The 16,885-nt window shown below is 38.7% G+C and overlaps 2 protein-coding genes and 1 non-coding gene across 4 annotated transcripts; 2 read left to right on the forward strand and 1 right to left on the reverse strand.

Moving 5' to 3' along the window:
* The first annotated feature begins 168 nt into the window (after positions 1-168).
* Positions 169-6,612, forward strand: parp12a (poly (ADP-ribose) polymerase family, member 12a). The gene is made up of 11 exons (XM_005471091.4): positions 169-591; positions 1,608-1,743; positions 1,843-2,107; positions 2,201-2,371; positions 2,496-2,685; positions 2,834-3,008; positions 3,173-3,402; positions 3,521-3,608; positions 3,731-3,861; positions 4,241-4,389; positions 4,578-6,612. The coding sequence occupies exons 1-11, from the start codon at positions 278-280 to the stop codon at positions 4,832-4,834; spliced, it is 2,106 nt and encodes a 701-aa protein (XP_005471148.1). The 5' UTR covers positions 169-277; the 3' UTR covers positions 4,835-6,612.
* Positions 6,118-16,538, reverse strand: LOC100695569 (thromboxane-A synthase). 2 transcript variants are annotated; one of them, XM_019361886.2, is made up of 14 exons: positions 16,363-16,538; positions 15,691-15,838; positions 14,643-14,736; positions 14,046-14,098; positions 13,506-13,602; positions 13,269-13,385; positions 13,029-13,117; positions 12,797-12,945; positions 12,298-12,428; positions 11,824-12,180; positions 11,635-11,723; positions 9,774-9,911; positions 7,105-7,267; positions 6,118-6,903 (listed from the first exon to the last, which is right to left on the reverse strand). In XM_019361886.2, exons 2-14 carry the CDS (start codon positions 15,789-15,791, stop codon positions 6,790-6,792), a joined length of 1,692 nt encoding a protein of 563 aa, XP_019217431.1. In that variant the 5' UTR covers positions 15,792-15,838; positions 16,363-16,538; the 3' UTR covers positions 6,118-6,789. The 2 variants fall into 2 exon arrangements, with proteins under 2 accessions (XP_019217431.1, XP_019217432.1); XM_019361887.2 differs by lacking the exons at positions 14,046-14,098; positions 16,363-16,538 and having other exon boundaries at positions 15,691-15,730.
* trnag-ucc (transfer RNA glycine (anticodon UCC)) lies at positions 14,340-14,411 on the forward strand. Its single transcript has one exon. It is a non-coding gene; the product is annotated as a tRNA-Gly (tRNA).
* Positions 16,539-16,885: the final 347 nt, after the last annotated feature.

The following is a 16,885-nucleotide window of genomic DNA, read 5'->3' on the forward strand; positions in this document are numbered from 1 at the left end:
CTTCTCTCGTACCTCTATTTCTGAGAGTGTACTAATTTAAGATAAAATTCACTTTATTTTCAGATTTTATATGCTACGCAATTTCGCCCTCGTGACAATATCTATTTATTTTTGTATTTAAAAAAAACTTATAGCGATAACTTTCCTTCTGGGCAGGGCAACCATGTTTAAGTTTCAGTTTCATTTCCCAGTAACCGAGCGTAGCCGGAGATTTCGGTCAGAGCTATAACTAGGCTACTTTGGAATTCTTGGCTAAAGGAACGAATGTCATTGCAGAATGACATCGACTCTGTCTAAATTCATTATCAAGACCCTGTGCGACAACCAGGGGTGTTTGGAATTCGGGAAATTAGAAGATCAGCTCGCACAGAAATTCACGGTTGCGGATTCGGTCCTGCGCAATGTGCTCTTTGACGATGGTAAAATAGCCATTAAAGAAAGCAGAAAGACGGGAAGTAAAATAATCAGCCCGGATAGTCTGGTAGTGGCTAAAACCAATCTGCGGCTCTGTCAGAAAAAAGCTGGAGAGTGTCCGCAGTGCGATGGGTTACACCTGTGCAAGTATTATGTTTGCGGGGAGTGCACGTTCGGGTAAGTAACCTACTTTTTTTTTTTTTTTTTTTTTTTTTTTTTTTTTTTAGAAAGCTTTCCTGTCATAAAAAAGACTTGGTGATAGTTATCACCGCCATAAATGAGCAAAAAGGTGCTCAATCATTCACGATGGGGTTTTTCAACAAACTATGCAGAGCGCAAAAGGGCTTTGCGTGGGTTTAAACTTTAAAGCCCAGCAAATGATTCAGGTTTGTTTTCCTACTATTAGTCATCGCCTATGGTTGCAACGTATCGTCATCTTATTGGTGCTTTATAGTGACCTCATTCCCAGAGCAGTTAATCTTCAGTCTGAACACAGGTGTAACTAAAACCCCACAGGGGAAAAGTGCTTTTAATACTCAGTGTAAATAGTGAATGATGATGGAATAAGCACCATGACCTTATAAGAACTCTCGTTTTGACTTTACATAAAAACCGAGCTGAATTTCATGAAACATTGTGGAGATCACCGTAATCAAAATTGTTAAATGTGACTTTAGCTTGGCCTGATGGGGACTGCGCTCCTCACATTCATTATGAATTTTACGAATTTGGGTCACTCCATTTTTTTCCTAATTTTTGCACGATTGTAGTGCAGCATTTTGACCAGAAGACGGCAGCAATTTGACAGTTAGTCAAAGTCCAATTAGAGGACTTTGATCATTTTTTTTTCCAAATACAACACACCCATAATGTAAATAAATGATAAAGAGAGCCTACTGCTCACGCTGAAGGTCATGCCTTCATCTGGATACGGCGTTTTTAGTGGGAGAAACGTTAAACTCATCCAAGTGACTTCTGTAGTCTCAGCTGAATGCAGATTTCCCCTACCTTATAAACAGTCCATTTGCATAATGACTTGAACTAGCACCACTGCATACATCTTTAAATTAGCTTTTTGACTATGTAAAATTATAGATATGTTGGCTCAGACACTAAACTCAAAAGCAATAATATTGAAAAATATTATAAGTAAAACAGAATATTTTAATTGGATGGCATGTTGTCATTTACAGAGGGAAGTGTAAGAATCCACACAGTGTGGCATTTCCATACAATGCTGAGCTTTTGAAGAAGTACAATCTTCATGATTTCACAGAGAAACAGCTGTTCCAGCTGTTACTGCAGAATGATCCTTATCTGCTTCCTGAGGTATGTTTTAGCGGTTTGCACTTGGAGGCAATTGTGGAGATTGTCTTGTTCTTCTGTTGAAAATATGTGAACTTCATCTTCCTTTATGATTCCTTTTAGATATGCTCACATTACAACAAGGGCAATGGTCAGCACGGCTCATGTAAATTCACCACCTCGTGCACAAAGCTCCATGTCTGCCAGCATTTTTTCCAGGGTGACTGCAAATTTGGCTCTTCGTGCAAAAGAAAGCATGGCCTCGATGGACATGCGATGAAGCCCTTCCGAGGATTCAGTCGTGAGAATATTGAAAACCTTCACAAGATCTACAGAAATAAATTTATCATCATGGGTCAACAGGAGAGGCAGGCTACTGGTGTCACTGGTAAAGCAGATTTTATAAAAACATGTCTTGCACAGATTTTTGTCAACCAACAAGACCAGTAATCTACACAATAAAAATGTGTCTCTTCTCTAGTGCTAACAGAGGTAAGAACCTCAACTCAGCAGCCTCAGCAGCCTTCCCAGCAGTCTTCGCACAGCAATCCTGGATCCCCAACCAGTTCTGTTTGTCCATCTAAGCCACCGAGCAATGCTGACACAAATGAAATCTGCCTCTATTTCATTCGCAGACATTGCGGGTTCAAAGGTAATGATCATGATGATGGAAGCTGCCTTTCATATCTACAATACAGTAACATCTCAACACGTATAGGTCTATGTCCATATGTGTACCGCCTAATAAATGAATGCCTGGTGTGTCTTTTTCATAGACAAGTGTGCGCGTGTCCATTGGCATCTGCCCTACAGATGGCAGGTTTTAGACACTGATGGTGTAACCTGGAAGGACTTGCCCACTATGGAGGAAATTGAAAAGGCATACTGTGACCCAGCAAAAGAGACGAGCTGCATGGAACAACCTTCGTCCAGCTTAGGGCTTTTCAGATTTCTGTCTCTTCAAAGGTACATGAAGAAACCGAACACAGAGATGTACAGTGCACACAGTTTGTGGTGCATCTGCAGTAAAAGATTAAACGCATATTACTGTTATTCACATGAGCTCAGGTCTATAGATTTCCATTAATTTTGATGGAATTTACGTCCCTCTTAGCTCTTCATCCCCTGTTGAGCAGTCGGTGGACTTCAGGACCATGAGATATGGAAACTCTCCAGTTCGTCGCCTGTCCACTGCCTCCTCTGTCTCGAAGCCCCCTCACTTCATTCTCACTACACAGTGGGTCTGGTACTGGAAGGACGATGGTGGGAAATGGTTGGAATATGGAAAGGTGACTTATCATTTTGATTCTTTCACTGAGTCTGAAGATCTTGCCACCCTTAACAGAACTTTTCTGAGGGAACAGATGTGTTATAGTTAGATATGCCAAGTAATTTAATCACTGGCATGTTTGGAATCTAAACTTTGGTGGATTGCTTGTTGTGTTCTCTTTAGGGTGATGAGGAATCATCAGTGACTTCTGAAACCCTGGAGAATGTATACCTTGAAGACAGAGATACAGAGATTCCGTTCAGTGCTGGCAAACAGCAATATATTCTCCATTTCAAAGATGCGACAGGAAACCAGGCGATGTATCAGCAGAATATAAAATTCAAAACCAAGCGAGACGTCAGGAGGAGGCCTCGCTTTGTGTCTGCTCATGACGTGGAGGACAAGCTGAAGAGGTATTTTGACTTCCACTTGTGCACATTGATTCAGGCTATTCAAATATTTCTGGTTTTGGTTGGTTGCTGGCTTAAGTGAGTTCACCAACAAAATGAATACTGCATGTCTTCTCTGTAGTACGTCATCAAAGAGCTGCAGCTCCTCCACAGCTGAAAGCGTACCTTCACACTGGGACAAAAATGCCATACCCGAGTTTGGATACAAGGTATCATTCTTCTATTAAAAAAAACAACCACCCAACCCTGTGCTCAGTATTACTAAACACTAAACCCATATTTCTACTTTTATTGTTGACTTGTATATTTGCACTTTATTCTTGTCTTTCAGCTAATACATCTCTCCCAATCTGCACCAGATTACAATCTGATTGAGTCTTTATTTAGACGCACAATGCCGGTGAAAAAAATTAAAAGCATCCAAAGGATCCAGAACCCGTCTCTCTGGAGAGTCTTCCAGTGGTAAATTACTGACAGAGATTTTTGGCTTTTTTAAAGAAATGATTTGAACTTTTGGAGGAACCAGGTGATAAAATAGTGAATCTACTCTACACAGTGTAGCTTAGCTTAGCAGCAACACAACACAACTTGTTACTGTTAAAAAATAAAATAAAAAAAACAAAAAAAACAAACGAACTGTTTTGCAGGCGTTGGACTAAGTACTGGCCAGGCACAGCAAGTAGCTGAATCTTCACTAGCTATCTGATGGGGTTATTAGTTTTTTCCCCCCTCATATCAAGTCTTTATCTTAAATTAAGCAGCTGGATGCAGACAGAAAGGTTTTACACATAAATCTTTGCAAGAAGGATGTTTCCACTTAAATGGCATACACTGTGTTCAGGCAGAAAGAGCAGATGAAGGGGAGGAACGGAGGAGAGCCCTCAATGATGTATTTGTTCCACGGGACTGATGAGTCTCTGATAGAGGCCATCTGTGAGCAAAACTTTGACTGGAGGATGTGTGGGGTCCATGGCACAGCCTATGGCAAAGGTACAGCAAAGCAATCTTTTCATCACTTTTTGTAGTGTAATGGACACATTGTAGCTAAAATTTGATACCGGAAAGCCATAAAAGGAATGCATCTTCCTCAAAATGAACACCAGAAAACTCTTGAGTACTAAATCACTAGCATTTTTTTTCTTTGGACTATATTAACAGTAACACTTTTTTATTTTTAGGGAGCTACTTTGCCAGAGATGCATCTTACTCTGACAGATATGCCAGTGTCAGAGCAACTCCAAAGAAGATTATGTTTGTTGCCCTGGTCCTGGTAGGCGAATACACCAAGGGGAGAAGCACGTACGTTCGCCCACCGCTAAAATCAGACGGAAGAACTCTCTACGACAGTTGCGTTGACTCTGAGGACAACCCCAGCATTTATGTTGTCTTTGAAAAACAGCAGATTTACCCAGAATACATTATCAACTACTCATAAGTCGCAATTTTGCCTTTCCTTTTTCAGACTAGTGAAACTCTGTGGATGGGATGTTCTTTAGTTCCGTGGTGGATTTGAAAGTTTAGAATTTTGCAAATGTAGAAAAATGATTAAAATAATTTAATAGTTAACACAGATAATGACAAAATGTTTAAAAAATGCAACTAATGAACACTCCACAGGTTTTCATTTTACATTTTGATTATTCAGAGCTTATATGTATAAATAGCCTTTAATTTTAAATGTACCTTCTTATTCCTGTGACATGCTCAGTGACAGTGACAGGGATTTCTCATGTCCGTTTTAAATGCAGTGTCATGTAAGTTTTTTCAACTCTGTTACCGTTTGTGCTAGAGACAAAATTCAACCAGTTTCTGAAAGAAAATAAGAACAGTTTTATAAATATTTGGTGTGTCTCAGAAACACAAAGCACTGTCGTCTGACCACAGAGAGAAAAATCAGCTCTGCTATATTTAACATGTGCGCTTCGCATTACAGCAACTCCTCAACTATTTTGGGCTTAAGAAAATTTAAATCATTCCTAAAAGATGACAATTATTTAGGAATTTTACAGCAAATATTATTTAAAAAAAGCCCAGGCTGCCTGCATGATACTTTCTGATTGCAGTTCAATAAGTCACAGTCATCGGCCTTGTGAAATTGTGGCGATTTCTACAAATCTTCGAAATCTTTTAATCATAATGTATCAGAAGTTGAGAGTGAGAAAGGTTACTATAAAACTACCAAACTATTAGATTACAGTATGCAGTATTTTCAGTATTATACTATTATCTTGATAAGGGACTTAACTTGAAATCATTCTAATGGTTTTTCTTGAAATGTATCAGAAAATCCTTATTTTGCACTTGAAACTTTTCCTCACAAAATTTCTGCTTTCATGCTTGAAGTATATCCTTAGGCAGAAACGCTTAGCAAAGTACATCAGTGCAAGCCTTAGCAAGGACAACAGATGATCTGGTGTTAAGATAAGATTGGATTGTTTGTTTTATTGCAAAATAAACACATTGCAAAACTGAAAAAAGGAGCAATGTTACCACTTTATTTATATATGTGCATCAACAACAAGCTGCATTTCACCCATTTTATATGTAAATCAATTAAACAGATCCTTTTGTTTCTTAGAAAGATTTGAATGAATCATCAATAAAACACTTTTAGATCATTTATATTGAGGCCTAATAACATTTCAGCACTGCAGTTTCTCAAGTAATGGCCAAAAATCAAAATTGACAGATTGGATATGAGTATAGGAAACTGTGATGTTCCAATAAGGTGCAATAACAACAATGAACGAGTTCATCAACACAGGTAATTAAAGGATTCTAATGTTTTGTCCCACAGACTTAAAGTGCAGTGAGTGTTTCACATCCTGAGACATGTAATATTGTAACATGTAACAGTGACAAGGGTCATCAGGAACAAAACAACAAAGATTTTCTTTCCTATTATAAAACCACTTACTTCACCCTCAAATAGCAGCTTTGGTGGTACAGAGTTACGACCACTTCATGCTCCATCAAAGATTTCAGTGTATCAGTAACAAAAAACAACTTTTTTGCCAAAAATATGTCATTCTTTTGTAAATTCAACTCACTTAAAGTGGAAATATGTGACTGTGAGAAGTGCCATTCAGAGTTGTGTTGTAGCACACTCACAAATGAATAACCCGCATGGTGCACCCATCAGCAGGGAGTTCAAAAAGAACTAAACTGTATCCAAAAGAGAGAGACCGGTAAAGAGCACTTGGATCAACAGCACTTTTGTGCCACTGTCTTTATCATTACAGCGGCAATATTATCATTATCATCGACTTTTCAGATCACTGTGTGGGCTGAATCATTGAGGTATGCAGAATGTCAGTAACTATGGAAATATTTTGCTGTAAATCAAAGGAAAGGTATGATACATTAAGACCCCGACCCTCAGGTTAGTCTCTAATCATCTGATGGAGAACTGAATGGACCATCTCTTTGGTCCCTTCTTGTGATTTTCACAAAAATGCCATTTTTAGGTCCAAGAGTGCTTGATGACTTCAACTCCAGAGGAACCTAAAGACAAAAGAAGTGCATCTTTACATATGTATGTAAACATCACAGCAAATATGAAGGCAGCTGACAAATTATAAGTGAATTGTTTGAAAGTTACGGCACTTTCTAATGTCCAGTCATCTCCTCTATGGTCATTATTATACTGACTGTCCAAATATTTACATTACATACACATTTTAGTACAAAATAATAAATGAATACCTTGGTCTCAGAGCAGGCCACAATGCTGAAGCTGTGGAACAGGCGCACTAAAGCCATTTTGATTTCAAGCTGGGCGAGCCTCATTCCCACACAGTTACGAGGGCCGGCCCCAAACGGTAGGTATACGAATGGATGTCGACTGGCCTTGGCCTCTGGTGTAAACCTGGGGATAATCCACAGGTTAGATTGCTTTGGGGGAGAATTAAAGGCAGTGCCAATACAAAATCATTCTGTCAGTTATGTGTTTCATTTTAGAGATAATTTTAATTTGGAAAAAGCAAGACCAGGCATCTTTTTCAACGTGAAGCTCAAAACTCAAAGGACAGAGTCAAACTGAACAACTAGGTTACTGGCAACAGGCTTAAGGTTTATTTTTAAACTGTTTAAAACAGCAGCTGGCCTTTAAGAGGCACACAGTCTTATAGAAAGGTATATCTGTGTGTTATAGTCATAGCATGAAGAGATATTGTGTGTTTTCTTTAATGCTACTTAATCATCAGAAAATAAACTGGGACATGAAATTAAACCTTGTGGTTCACCACAAGGATAATGAACGGTTGCCCATGGTGACTAAAAAGGATCTTTCTAATACAGTGGCTTGCAAAAGTATTCGGCCCCCTTGAACTTTCCCACATTTTGTCACATTACAGCCACAAACATGAATCAATTTGATTGGAATTCCAGGTGAAAGACCAATACAAAGTGGTGTACACGTGAGAAGTGGAACGAAAATCATACATGATTCCAAACATTTTTTACAAATAAATAACTGAAAGTGGGGTGTGCGTAATTATTCAGCCCCCTGAGTCAATACTTTGTAGAACCACCTTTTGCTGCAATTACAGCTGCCAGTCTTTTAGGGTATGTCTCTACCAGCTTTGCACATCTAGAGACTGAAATTCTTGCCCATTCTTCTTTGCAAAACAGCTCCAGCTCAGTCAGATTAGATGGACAGTGTTTGTGAACAGCAGTTTTCAGATCTTGCCACAGATTCTGGATTGGATTTAGATCTGGACTTTGACTGGGCCATTCTAACACATGGATATGTTTTGTTTTAAACCATTCCATTGTTGCCCTGGCTTTATGTTTAGGGTCGTTGTCCTGCTGGAAGGTGAACCTCCGCCCCAGTCTCAAGTCTTTTGCAGACTCCAAGAGGTTTTCTTCCAAGATTGCCCTGTATTTGGCTCCATCCATCTTTCCATCAACTCTGACCAGCTTCCCTGTCCCTGCTGAAGAGAAGCACCCCCAGAGCATGATGCTGCCACCACCATATTTGACAGTGGGGATGGCGTGTTCAGAGTGATGTGCAGTGTTAGTTTTCCGCCACACATAGCGTTTTGCATTTTGGCCAAAAAGTTCCATTTTGGTCTCATCTGACCAGAGCACCTTCTTCCACATGTTTGCTGTGTCCCCCACATGGCTTGTGGCAAACTGCAAACGGGACTTCTTATGGTTTTCTGTTAACAATGGCTTTCTTCTTGCCACTCTTCCATAAAGGCCAACTTTGTGCAGTGCACGACTAATAGTTGTCCTATGGACAGATTCCCCCACCTGAGCTGTAGATCTCTGCAGCTCGTCCAGAGTCACCATGGGCCTCTTGGCTGCATTTCTGATCAGAGCTCTCCTTGTTCGGCCTGTGAGTTTAGGTGGACGGCCTTGTCTTGGTAGGTTTACAGTTGTGCCATACTCCTTCCATTTCTGAATGATCGCTTGAACAGTGCTCCGTGGGATGTTCAAGGCTTTGTAGCCTAAGCCTGCTTTAAATTTCTCAATAACTTTATCGCTGACCTGTCTGGTGTGTTCTTTGGACTTCACGTTGTAGTTGCTCCCAATATTCTCTTAGACAACCTCTGAGGCCGTCACAGAGCAGCTGTATTTGTACTGACATTAGATTACACACAGGTGCACTCTATTTAGTCATTAGCACTCATCAGGCAATGTCTATGGGCAACTGACTGCACTCAGACCAAAGGGGGCTGAATAATTACGCACACCCCACTTTGCAGTTATTTATTTGTAAAAAAATGTTTGGAATCATGTATGATTTTCGTTCCACTTCTCACGTGTACACCACTTTGTATTGGTCTTTCAGGTGGAATTCCAATCAAATTGATTCATGTTTGTGGCTGTAATGTGACAAAATGTGGAAAAGTTCAAGGGGGCCGAATACTTTTGAAAGCCACTGTATATCCAAAGGTCAACACAGAGGTTGTATACAAAAAGGGAAAGTGAAGGCTAAGATCTTTCAATGTCTGCAGAAAAATTACGGAGATTCTCAGTCGTGGCGAGCATAGTGTACTGTGCTGTGGTCTGCTGGGAGGCAGCAGATCATTGTGATGGCAAATAGTGATTATTTTACTGCATTAAAATGTATAATTAGTACACTGTACTTTGACTTTGATCAGAGACGTGGCACACAGCCATGTCATTTGAGCGCTGCACATGGTGTACTTTCACCAGACAGATGGATGAACAACACCTTAGGTGTGATTATGCTGAGGTAATTATGATGCCGATTTGCAAATATTCTAGTTTTATGTTGTCAATATCTGTCTTGTATTAATGTTATTACATCAACATTTGATTGACTTCAAAGTTAGTTACAAGTGTTGATATTTTTAAATCTGAATATGCTCTGTTTGTCATTTATTAGAATTAGACTGAAGCACCTCTCTGGGATGAACTTCTCAGGCTCTGGCCAATGTTCCGGGTCATAATGGAGGAAGCCTGCAGGGATCTCCACTGTTATTCCTTTAGGAAGGAACTGGCCATTCACTACACAGTCATGGTCAACTTCTCGTGCAAACCTTAATGGGACAAAATATGGAAATAATGTAATACAATTAAATTATATTTAAAAGAAAATCATTATATATAGCTTTTATATATATAGCTCCACAACAAAGACTTTTGCAGCTGATCAAACACACAAACCCACACATGTGCAATAAGACTGCTATACGTGCAATTCTTCTTCTGACGAAGTTGTGTTTTTGTATTTTCCTACTCAGTTGTATATAGTATTTGTATTTCTATTTTATTCTATTGTATATATTATTTTATTTTATTTTATTGTATTTTATTGCATTCCAGTGTTTTCTAATTTCTGCTACATAACTTTGCACTTTTGCTGTAACAAAACAAATTTCCCACCTGTGGGACTAATAAAGGCCATCTTATCTTATCTTAATTTAAAGTCAAAAAAATCTTTCACAGGTCTCTGCAGTCCAGTGAAAAACTACATACTTCTTGAGTTAAGAGGGTAATTAGCAGCTAGGTGCAGTTAATCAAATGCATTTTATTGATTGATCAATAATTTGACCTTTATAAAGATATAAAAGGGTTCGTGTTAACTCAGTGCCAAGAAGGAAAAGTATGAGTTTAGAGAAGCTATTGTTCCTGTTCATCAATATAGGCATGGTTAGAAATCATTTCCAAACAATTTCAGGTCTGTTGTTCTGTAGTAAGTTCTGAAGCAACATTGATTCCTTATACATCTGGTTCTATGAGCTACTGAATCATGGGGTCGATTTACTTTATCACAGGATAGCAAAGAGCCTGAAAACTTTCTTTTACATAAAGTAATGGAGATGATAAGCAACAATACTCAGACAGATAGTGACATTTAAATAATGCTCAGCTAGTAATAAGGGGCCCAAAGTGTGCCTGGAAAATATCCCCCACATCATTACAACACATGCAGCCTGAACTGTTGATACAAGGCAGGATGACTGCAGGCTTTAATGCTGTGCAAGAAATACAACACCATCCAAATATCCAACTGATCAGAGCAGGCAATATTTTTCTAATCTTCTGTCATTTTGGTGAGCCCGTGTGACCTTCAGCCTCACTGCCCTGTTCTCAGGTTACAGGAGAGGCAACTCAAATATCTTCTCCTCCTGTAAAACTACCTGCTTCAAGATTCAATGTGCTGTGCAATCAGAGATGCATACCTCAACTGTAGTGAGTGGTTATTTGAATTACTCTTTCCTTTCTATCAGCTCAAAGCAGCCTGGATATTCTCCTCAGACTTCTGACAGCAGCATTTTCACCCAGTAGATCAGCAGTGGGTCAATTATTTAGAGCACCCTGCCAAAATTACTGTGTTTCTGTGTGTACGTGTGCAACAGTGTAAAAGAAAGACAGCTAAAGTTTTAAGTGGATTGCAACTTGTTACATTACTTTTAGGCTACATGTAACAACAGTTACCACGCATTTAATCCCTCTAACAGCTGAAGCTGCAAGATTCCAAATAATAGACCAAAATATCTGCATCATTTCTTTTTTTAACATCTGCGTCTTTCAAATGAAGCCACCTTAAATCTGACGGTCAGTGTTTGGTGGGCCATGGCACCATTCTCCCTTCCCCAATGGGCCCAACCTACTCTTGCAAAGCAGTATATTCAAGAGAAACAGTGACTTGTACATTTTATCTCTATGTTGTATGGTATACATGTATGGTTAAATATGGCCTATCCTCCAAAGTGCTATAAAAATGCCACCTCGTTTCCACTTAACATCCTTCTTTACCTGAATCCAGGAGGGTAGAGGCGTAATGCTTCACATATAACCATGTCCAAATACTTCAGCTCCTGGACATTTGTGTAATTGGGTGATTCCTTCAACAACAGTAGCAAGAATATAATCGATCACTGTCCACAATAACATGCAGCAAAAAACCCCAAAACAAAACAAAGCACCACAATGCAAAACACTCACATGTCTAGTGTAGAAATCATCCACCTCTTTCTGTACTTTGAGTTGACGTTCAGGGTGGAGGGCCAAGAGGTAGCAGGTGAAAGCCAGAGTGTTGCTACTGGTTTCATAGCCTGCCAGGAGGAAGACGAAAGCCTGACCAACAATCTCATCCTCAGTCATCATCTTTTTCTGTGGACGCCTGACAGACGGCTCCTGTGAATGAGGAGGGTCATTTTCCTGAACCGAGCCCGAAGGCTGGGTCTCCTGGTTCCTGTGTTCGATCTCCTCGGGGTCATTTGATGTGTCAAAGTGCTCCAATGACACACTCTCTTTGGTGGTTCGAGCATCTAACATCAGCTGAAGGAAGTCTCTACGTCTCTACATGTAAAAAGAAAAAAAAAAGAAAATGGTAAATATTTATTTCAAACTAATGATGAAGGGAGACGGCTCCTTTTACAGCAATTAGACACAGAGTGACTAATGTCTGAGAGTCACCTCCTCAGGAGGCTGCGCCTCTCTCTGTTTGATGATCTTCTGAATGCTGTTAATGAAGAAATTATTCATCTTATCTCGTCTTTCATTGGGGATAAATTTTGCCATGGGAGCGGCAAGGAAAGGAAAAGCCACTGAAGACAGAAAGACACAAATTCGCAGATGTAATTATGAAATGCCTCAAAAAAAAAAAACACAAAACCAAAAAAAAAACCTTTGCCACTAAAAAATGATTAAGAATTCCCGATAACACTGTGGTAAAGTTGAAATCTAAACAACATTTCTGATCAATGCAATAAATAATATATCTTATTGTCTTCCTCTATAAATCTTCTAATTAATTAAAAATTATTAAAATGAATTACAATTCCAAAAACTTCTATGGCATAATCCAAAACTATGTACAATTTCTCATATTCCTAAATATATTCATCTTCATCTTTTAATGTCCTATATAAATATCTATAATTCAAGTAATACTTAAGTAATATTAATGACTAACTGAAAAACAACAAAATGGGCCTGAAGAAGGAAAAATTGAAGAACATCTGAGCGTGGTGGACAAACGGGTCATCTGGGTTGTTCTGTGAGTCCACCTGAGTTGCAAATGCCACACTGGCAATAACATCCATGGTAAAGTAGCCAAAGCACCTGTAGGAAAACATATACCCAAACAAATAAATAAATAAACGAGAAGATTCTTTCAGCAACTGGTTTTTTTTTGTTGTTCTTACTTGTGGATGTCAAAGGCCTGTGCTGACTCAGCGTGGCCATTTAAATTCTTCATCAGGGCATCGATGGCTATGTTGATGAATGGAACCATCTATACCCAAAAAGATAAATCATGAAAGATTCAAACCAGTCCTGCCAAAACCCTTCAGTGAGTCATCACATCACCAAATAGAAAATTCAAATACTTTGCAATGCATTTTGTAACAATGCTTTCCCAAGTAATAGAAATGTTAATGTCTCACTTCTTTCAGCTTGGCAGCACTGAAGGATGGGGTCAAGATGCTCCGTACTCGCTTCCATTGTTCATTCCTCAGCATGAGTAGACAGTCAGTCATGGGCTTGGTGGCAAAGCGAAAAGCCTGCAAAAATGAGACAAGACCACAAGCACAAAATTTCATTACAGCCCATGAAGTAAGGTCGTGTGGAAATAATGACTAAACGCACATCGTGCATCTAAACGCTCTGTCTAATGTCCTCACCATTCTATTAGGGAAGCTACTGAAGTCCTTGACCATCAACTGTCTGAGCATATCAGGATCCGCTATTATCACAATTGGTCTGCGCCCCAGATAATACCTGAAATATGCCAATGTATACCATATGAGTGAGATACCAGCCAAAACAAACAAAAACCTTTGATGCCAAGTAAAGTATTCGCGTCATTTCAGAATGCAGAAAAATTCAAATGTTCAGATCATCATTGTATCTACTTTTTCAAACTTGACGTTGGTCAAATGGTGCGTGCACAGAAATAAAAGATAAACAGCTATTAATCTAAATCCAAGGTAATGAGTCCATTTTTGTGCATTCTTTATCAGTAGGTGTCTCTGTTTCTGTGGGAGGAATACTCCTAGAACTACATAGAAAGCAGACGCAGCAGCACGAGTTATTATTAGTTTCTGTGTCAATGCTGTTATAAAAAAAAAAAAATTCCAGGTGTACTGATCTCTTTGCAAATGTTCAGTTTGCTATTTTTCCACAATAGTAATTTCAGTAGATGCTGATTTTTTTTTACTTACCCACAAACTCTACCATGTGTTTTTATTAGATAAGTCATAGGTTTGAAAAAACCCTGAAAAGAATGTGGAAAAAAAAAACATCAGACAGACTAAAAATATCCACATTATTTACTGTTTGTATAACTGAAATCGCAGAAAAGGTTAACAGCACATCGGCTTATCACAGCCATGACTTTATAAGTGATCAATTTATAAAACATAATGATCAACTGACAACCCTATAAAAACTGAAAATAAAACGTTTAAACAGGAGCTTAATCCCAGTTTAATAGAACAAATGTTGCATATTACTCAGCGATGGTGGTATAGTGGCGAGCATAGCTGCCTTCCAAGCAGTTGACCTGGGTTCAATTCCCGGCCATCGCAGTTGCTACTTGCAGTGCTGTTCAAGCATGAGGTCTGCATGCCGTTTTTCTTAATTGCCCCTTGGGGATAAATAAAGTCTTACTGATTCTGTATTTTTACTTCACTGCATCAGAATATTTCAAAAAAATGACAATAGATGTAGATTGCAACCTTTAAGCCATCCCAGTTTATTGCAAAATGAAGCAGATGTTGAAGGTAATTCTGGTCTTCCTTTGTTACACTGTATCTTACCTGCTGAAACATGAATAAGTTGCCAAAGAAAGGCACTGGCTTTGGATGTTTGATGCCACATCGTGAGAGGACTGAGAAGGGGTGGACTGAATACCTACAGGCAAAAGGGCAGAAATGTGATGATGTGTTGTGAATGAAAGGATTAAACATCAAGCACATTAAGGAACACAGATACAACATTCAGTTAAATGCTATCCACACCATCCTTATAGTCCTTTGGTCTACATATTGTTAACTTAGGACCATACATTTTGTTCTAATAACGCATTTCCTGTACACCTCCACAGTGAATCAAAGAGTTTAACAAAAGCATTGTATTACATTATTAAGGAATTACAGCTATTTGCATACATACTCTTCCATTTATCGAGGCTCAAAAAAATAATTGGACAAACTAACATAATTTAAATGTACAATATTGTTTTTAAGTCCAGAACTCATAGCCATCACTAGATGGATTTCCTTCCTTGAGATGTTCTGCTAGGGATTTACTGTAGCTGCCCTTGGTTGGTGCTTGTTTGGGGGTATTACTGCCTTTGGTTTTGTATTTAATAACTGAAAAATATGATCTACTGGGTTGAAATCAGACAACTAACTTGAATCACTGTTGATCTGGCCACTCCTGAAGTTTTTTTCAGTCTCTTTGATAGGTTTATTTTAATTTTTCATCCTAATGATACCTTTTCCTTCACTGACATCTCATATTAAAAGTTCCAGTGAACAGCGGCCAAAATTAATAGTTAACTCCAGATCTCTTAAGTGCTTAGTTTGCCATGAAATAATGTGGGAACAGGCCTCCCCTGCCTATCAGTCAATTGTCCAATTACCTTTGAGTCTATGAAAATGGGTGACTGTGGATATACATAATATGTAACATATAAAATATATTGCTGTATTTTCACAGCAGAACAATATGTCACAAATAAACATAATATGGTTTTAATTCCAGGTGGAGTACAGAGAAAAACTGACTTAAAATGTGTCATTATCCAAAAACTGTCCGACTGTCCATCATAAATAAACAAATACTCAACATTTGTCCACTCACCAGTAGAGGAGACCGAGGAAAATGAGGAAGAGGCTGAGGGTCACAGATATTCCGCTGACCTCAATGTTGAACACGTTTAGAAAGTCACCTACAGCCTGCATGTTGGAAAATCTCTCACTTTTCTATCATCAGAATGAGGTGAAAGTTCCTGCACAGAAAAACAAGAAAAAGGGTTTAAGTGAACAAAGAGAGCTAGATTGATTCTAATGTACGTACAAAAACAGGAAGTCATAAAAAATACTTGCAAAACAGGTCTTTAATATATATACATATATATATATATATATATATATATATAACACCTTCATAAACTTTGTTGCCTACAGTTTATTTACCAACTGAAGTAAAGTTATAAGACATAAAAACAGACAGAAACATTGGGAATCACCACAGCAGAGAAACCAGAAGTGTTATATAGCGAGGTAAAAGTCCTTTTATATAAATACTTTCGATGGATCTGTAGGAACCATTACCCACGGAACAAGTGAAACCTGACCTACCCTGCCGTCCTTACCTGTGGCGCACAACTCATTTATCATCATGTGATGCTAGGTTAGCTCGCTGATGAAATAAAGGAGGTTTCCATCTAACTAATATCACCAGCATGTTTCTATTACTTATGTCTTTATAATATTAACATTGCAACATTCAGCATATGGGAAACACACTCACCTCACATCCTATTCTTCGTCCTTCGCCCAGGTTTTGTAAATATTGTGGTCACGTCTTCCTCTTTTTGACAATAGCTCGTCACTCCATAGGAAGCTGTGTCGTCTACTGCCGCCATCTGCACCGGAGTGGAAAGGCTCTTCTTGCATTTCCCAGAGAAGACAGCGGTTTGTGACATTGTTACGTTAAGCACAAGATGATAATAGCAAACATAACGTTGTTACTTTTACAGAATATATTTAAAATATTCAATGATTTATTTTTTCTGGATGGTATTGGACAGAGTCTTTTCCTGTCGTTTCTGGGTATTTGGTACAGATAGATCACCATGTACAGACTGTGGGTTTCATTTCAGGTCACAGCAAATATAGCGTAATTCTCCTTTAGACTGGGACACAGACGATTTTCATTTCTTGTGTGTTTTGGTGGTTTGTAACTCAGCTGGTGTCAGATCAAGTACACTGACCATTAAAATTTAAGGATAAACCATTTATTTGCAACGTTCGCACAAAAAGTAGGTGAAGCA

This window comes from Oreochromis niloticus, linkage group LG7 (assembly GCF_001858045.2).
Source record: "Oreochromis niloticus isolate F11D_XX linkage group LG7, O_niloticus_UMD_NMBU, whole genome shotgun sequence".
Classification (NCBI taxonomy): domain Eukaryota; kingdom Metazoa; phylum Chordata; class Actinopteri; order Cichliformes; family Cichlidae; genus Oreochromis; species Oreochromis niloticus.

Excerpts from the sequence above, each read along its gene's own strand:
- parp12a (XM_005471091.4), top strand. The coding sequence starts at position 278 with ATGACATCGACTCTGTCTAAATTCATTATCAAGACCCTGTGCGACAAC. Across the intron at positions 2,372-2,495 it reads CAGACATTGCGGGTTCAAAG|ACAAGTGTGCGCGTGTCCAT; the intron begins GTAATGATCATG and ends TCTTTTTCATAG. Across the intron at positions 3,403-3,520 it reads GTGGAGGACAAGCTGAAGAG|TACGTCATCAAAGAGCTGCA; the intron begins GTATTTTGACTT and ends TCTTCTCTGTAG.
- LOC100695569 (XM_019361886.2), bottom strand. The coding sequence starts at position 15,791 with ATGCAGGCTGTAGGTGACTTTCTAAACGTGTTCAACATTGAGGTCAGC. Across the intron at positions 9,912-11,634 it reads CTCTACCCTCCTGGATTCAG|GTTTGCACGAGAAGTTGACC; the intron begins GTAAAGAAGGAT and ends TGTCCCATTAAG. Across the intron at positions 6,904-7,104 it reads TGGCCTGCTCTGAGACCAAG|GTTCCTCTGGAGTTGAAGTC; the intron begins GTATTCATTTAT and ends TTTTGTCTTTAG.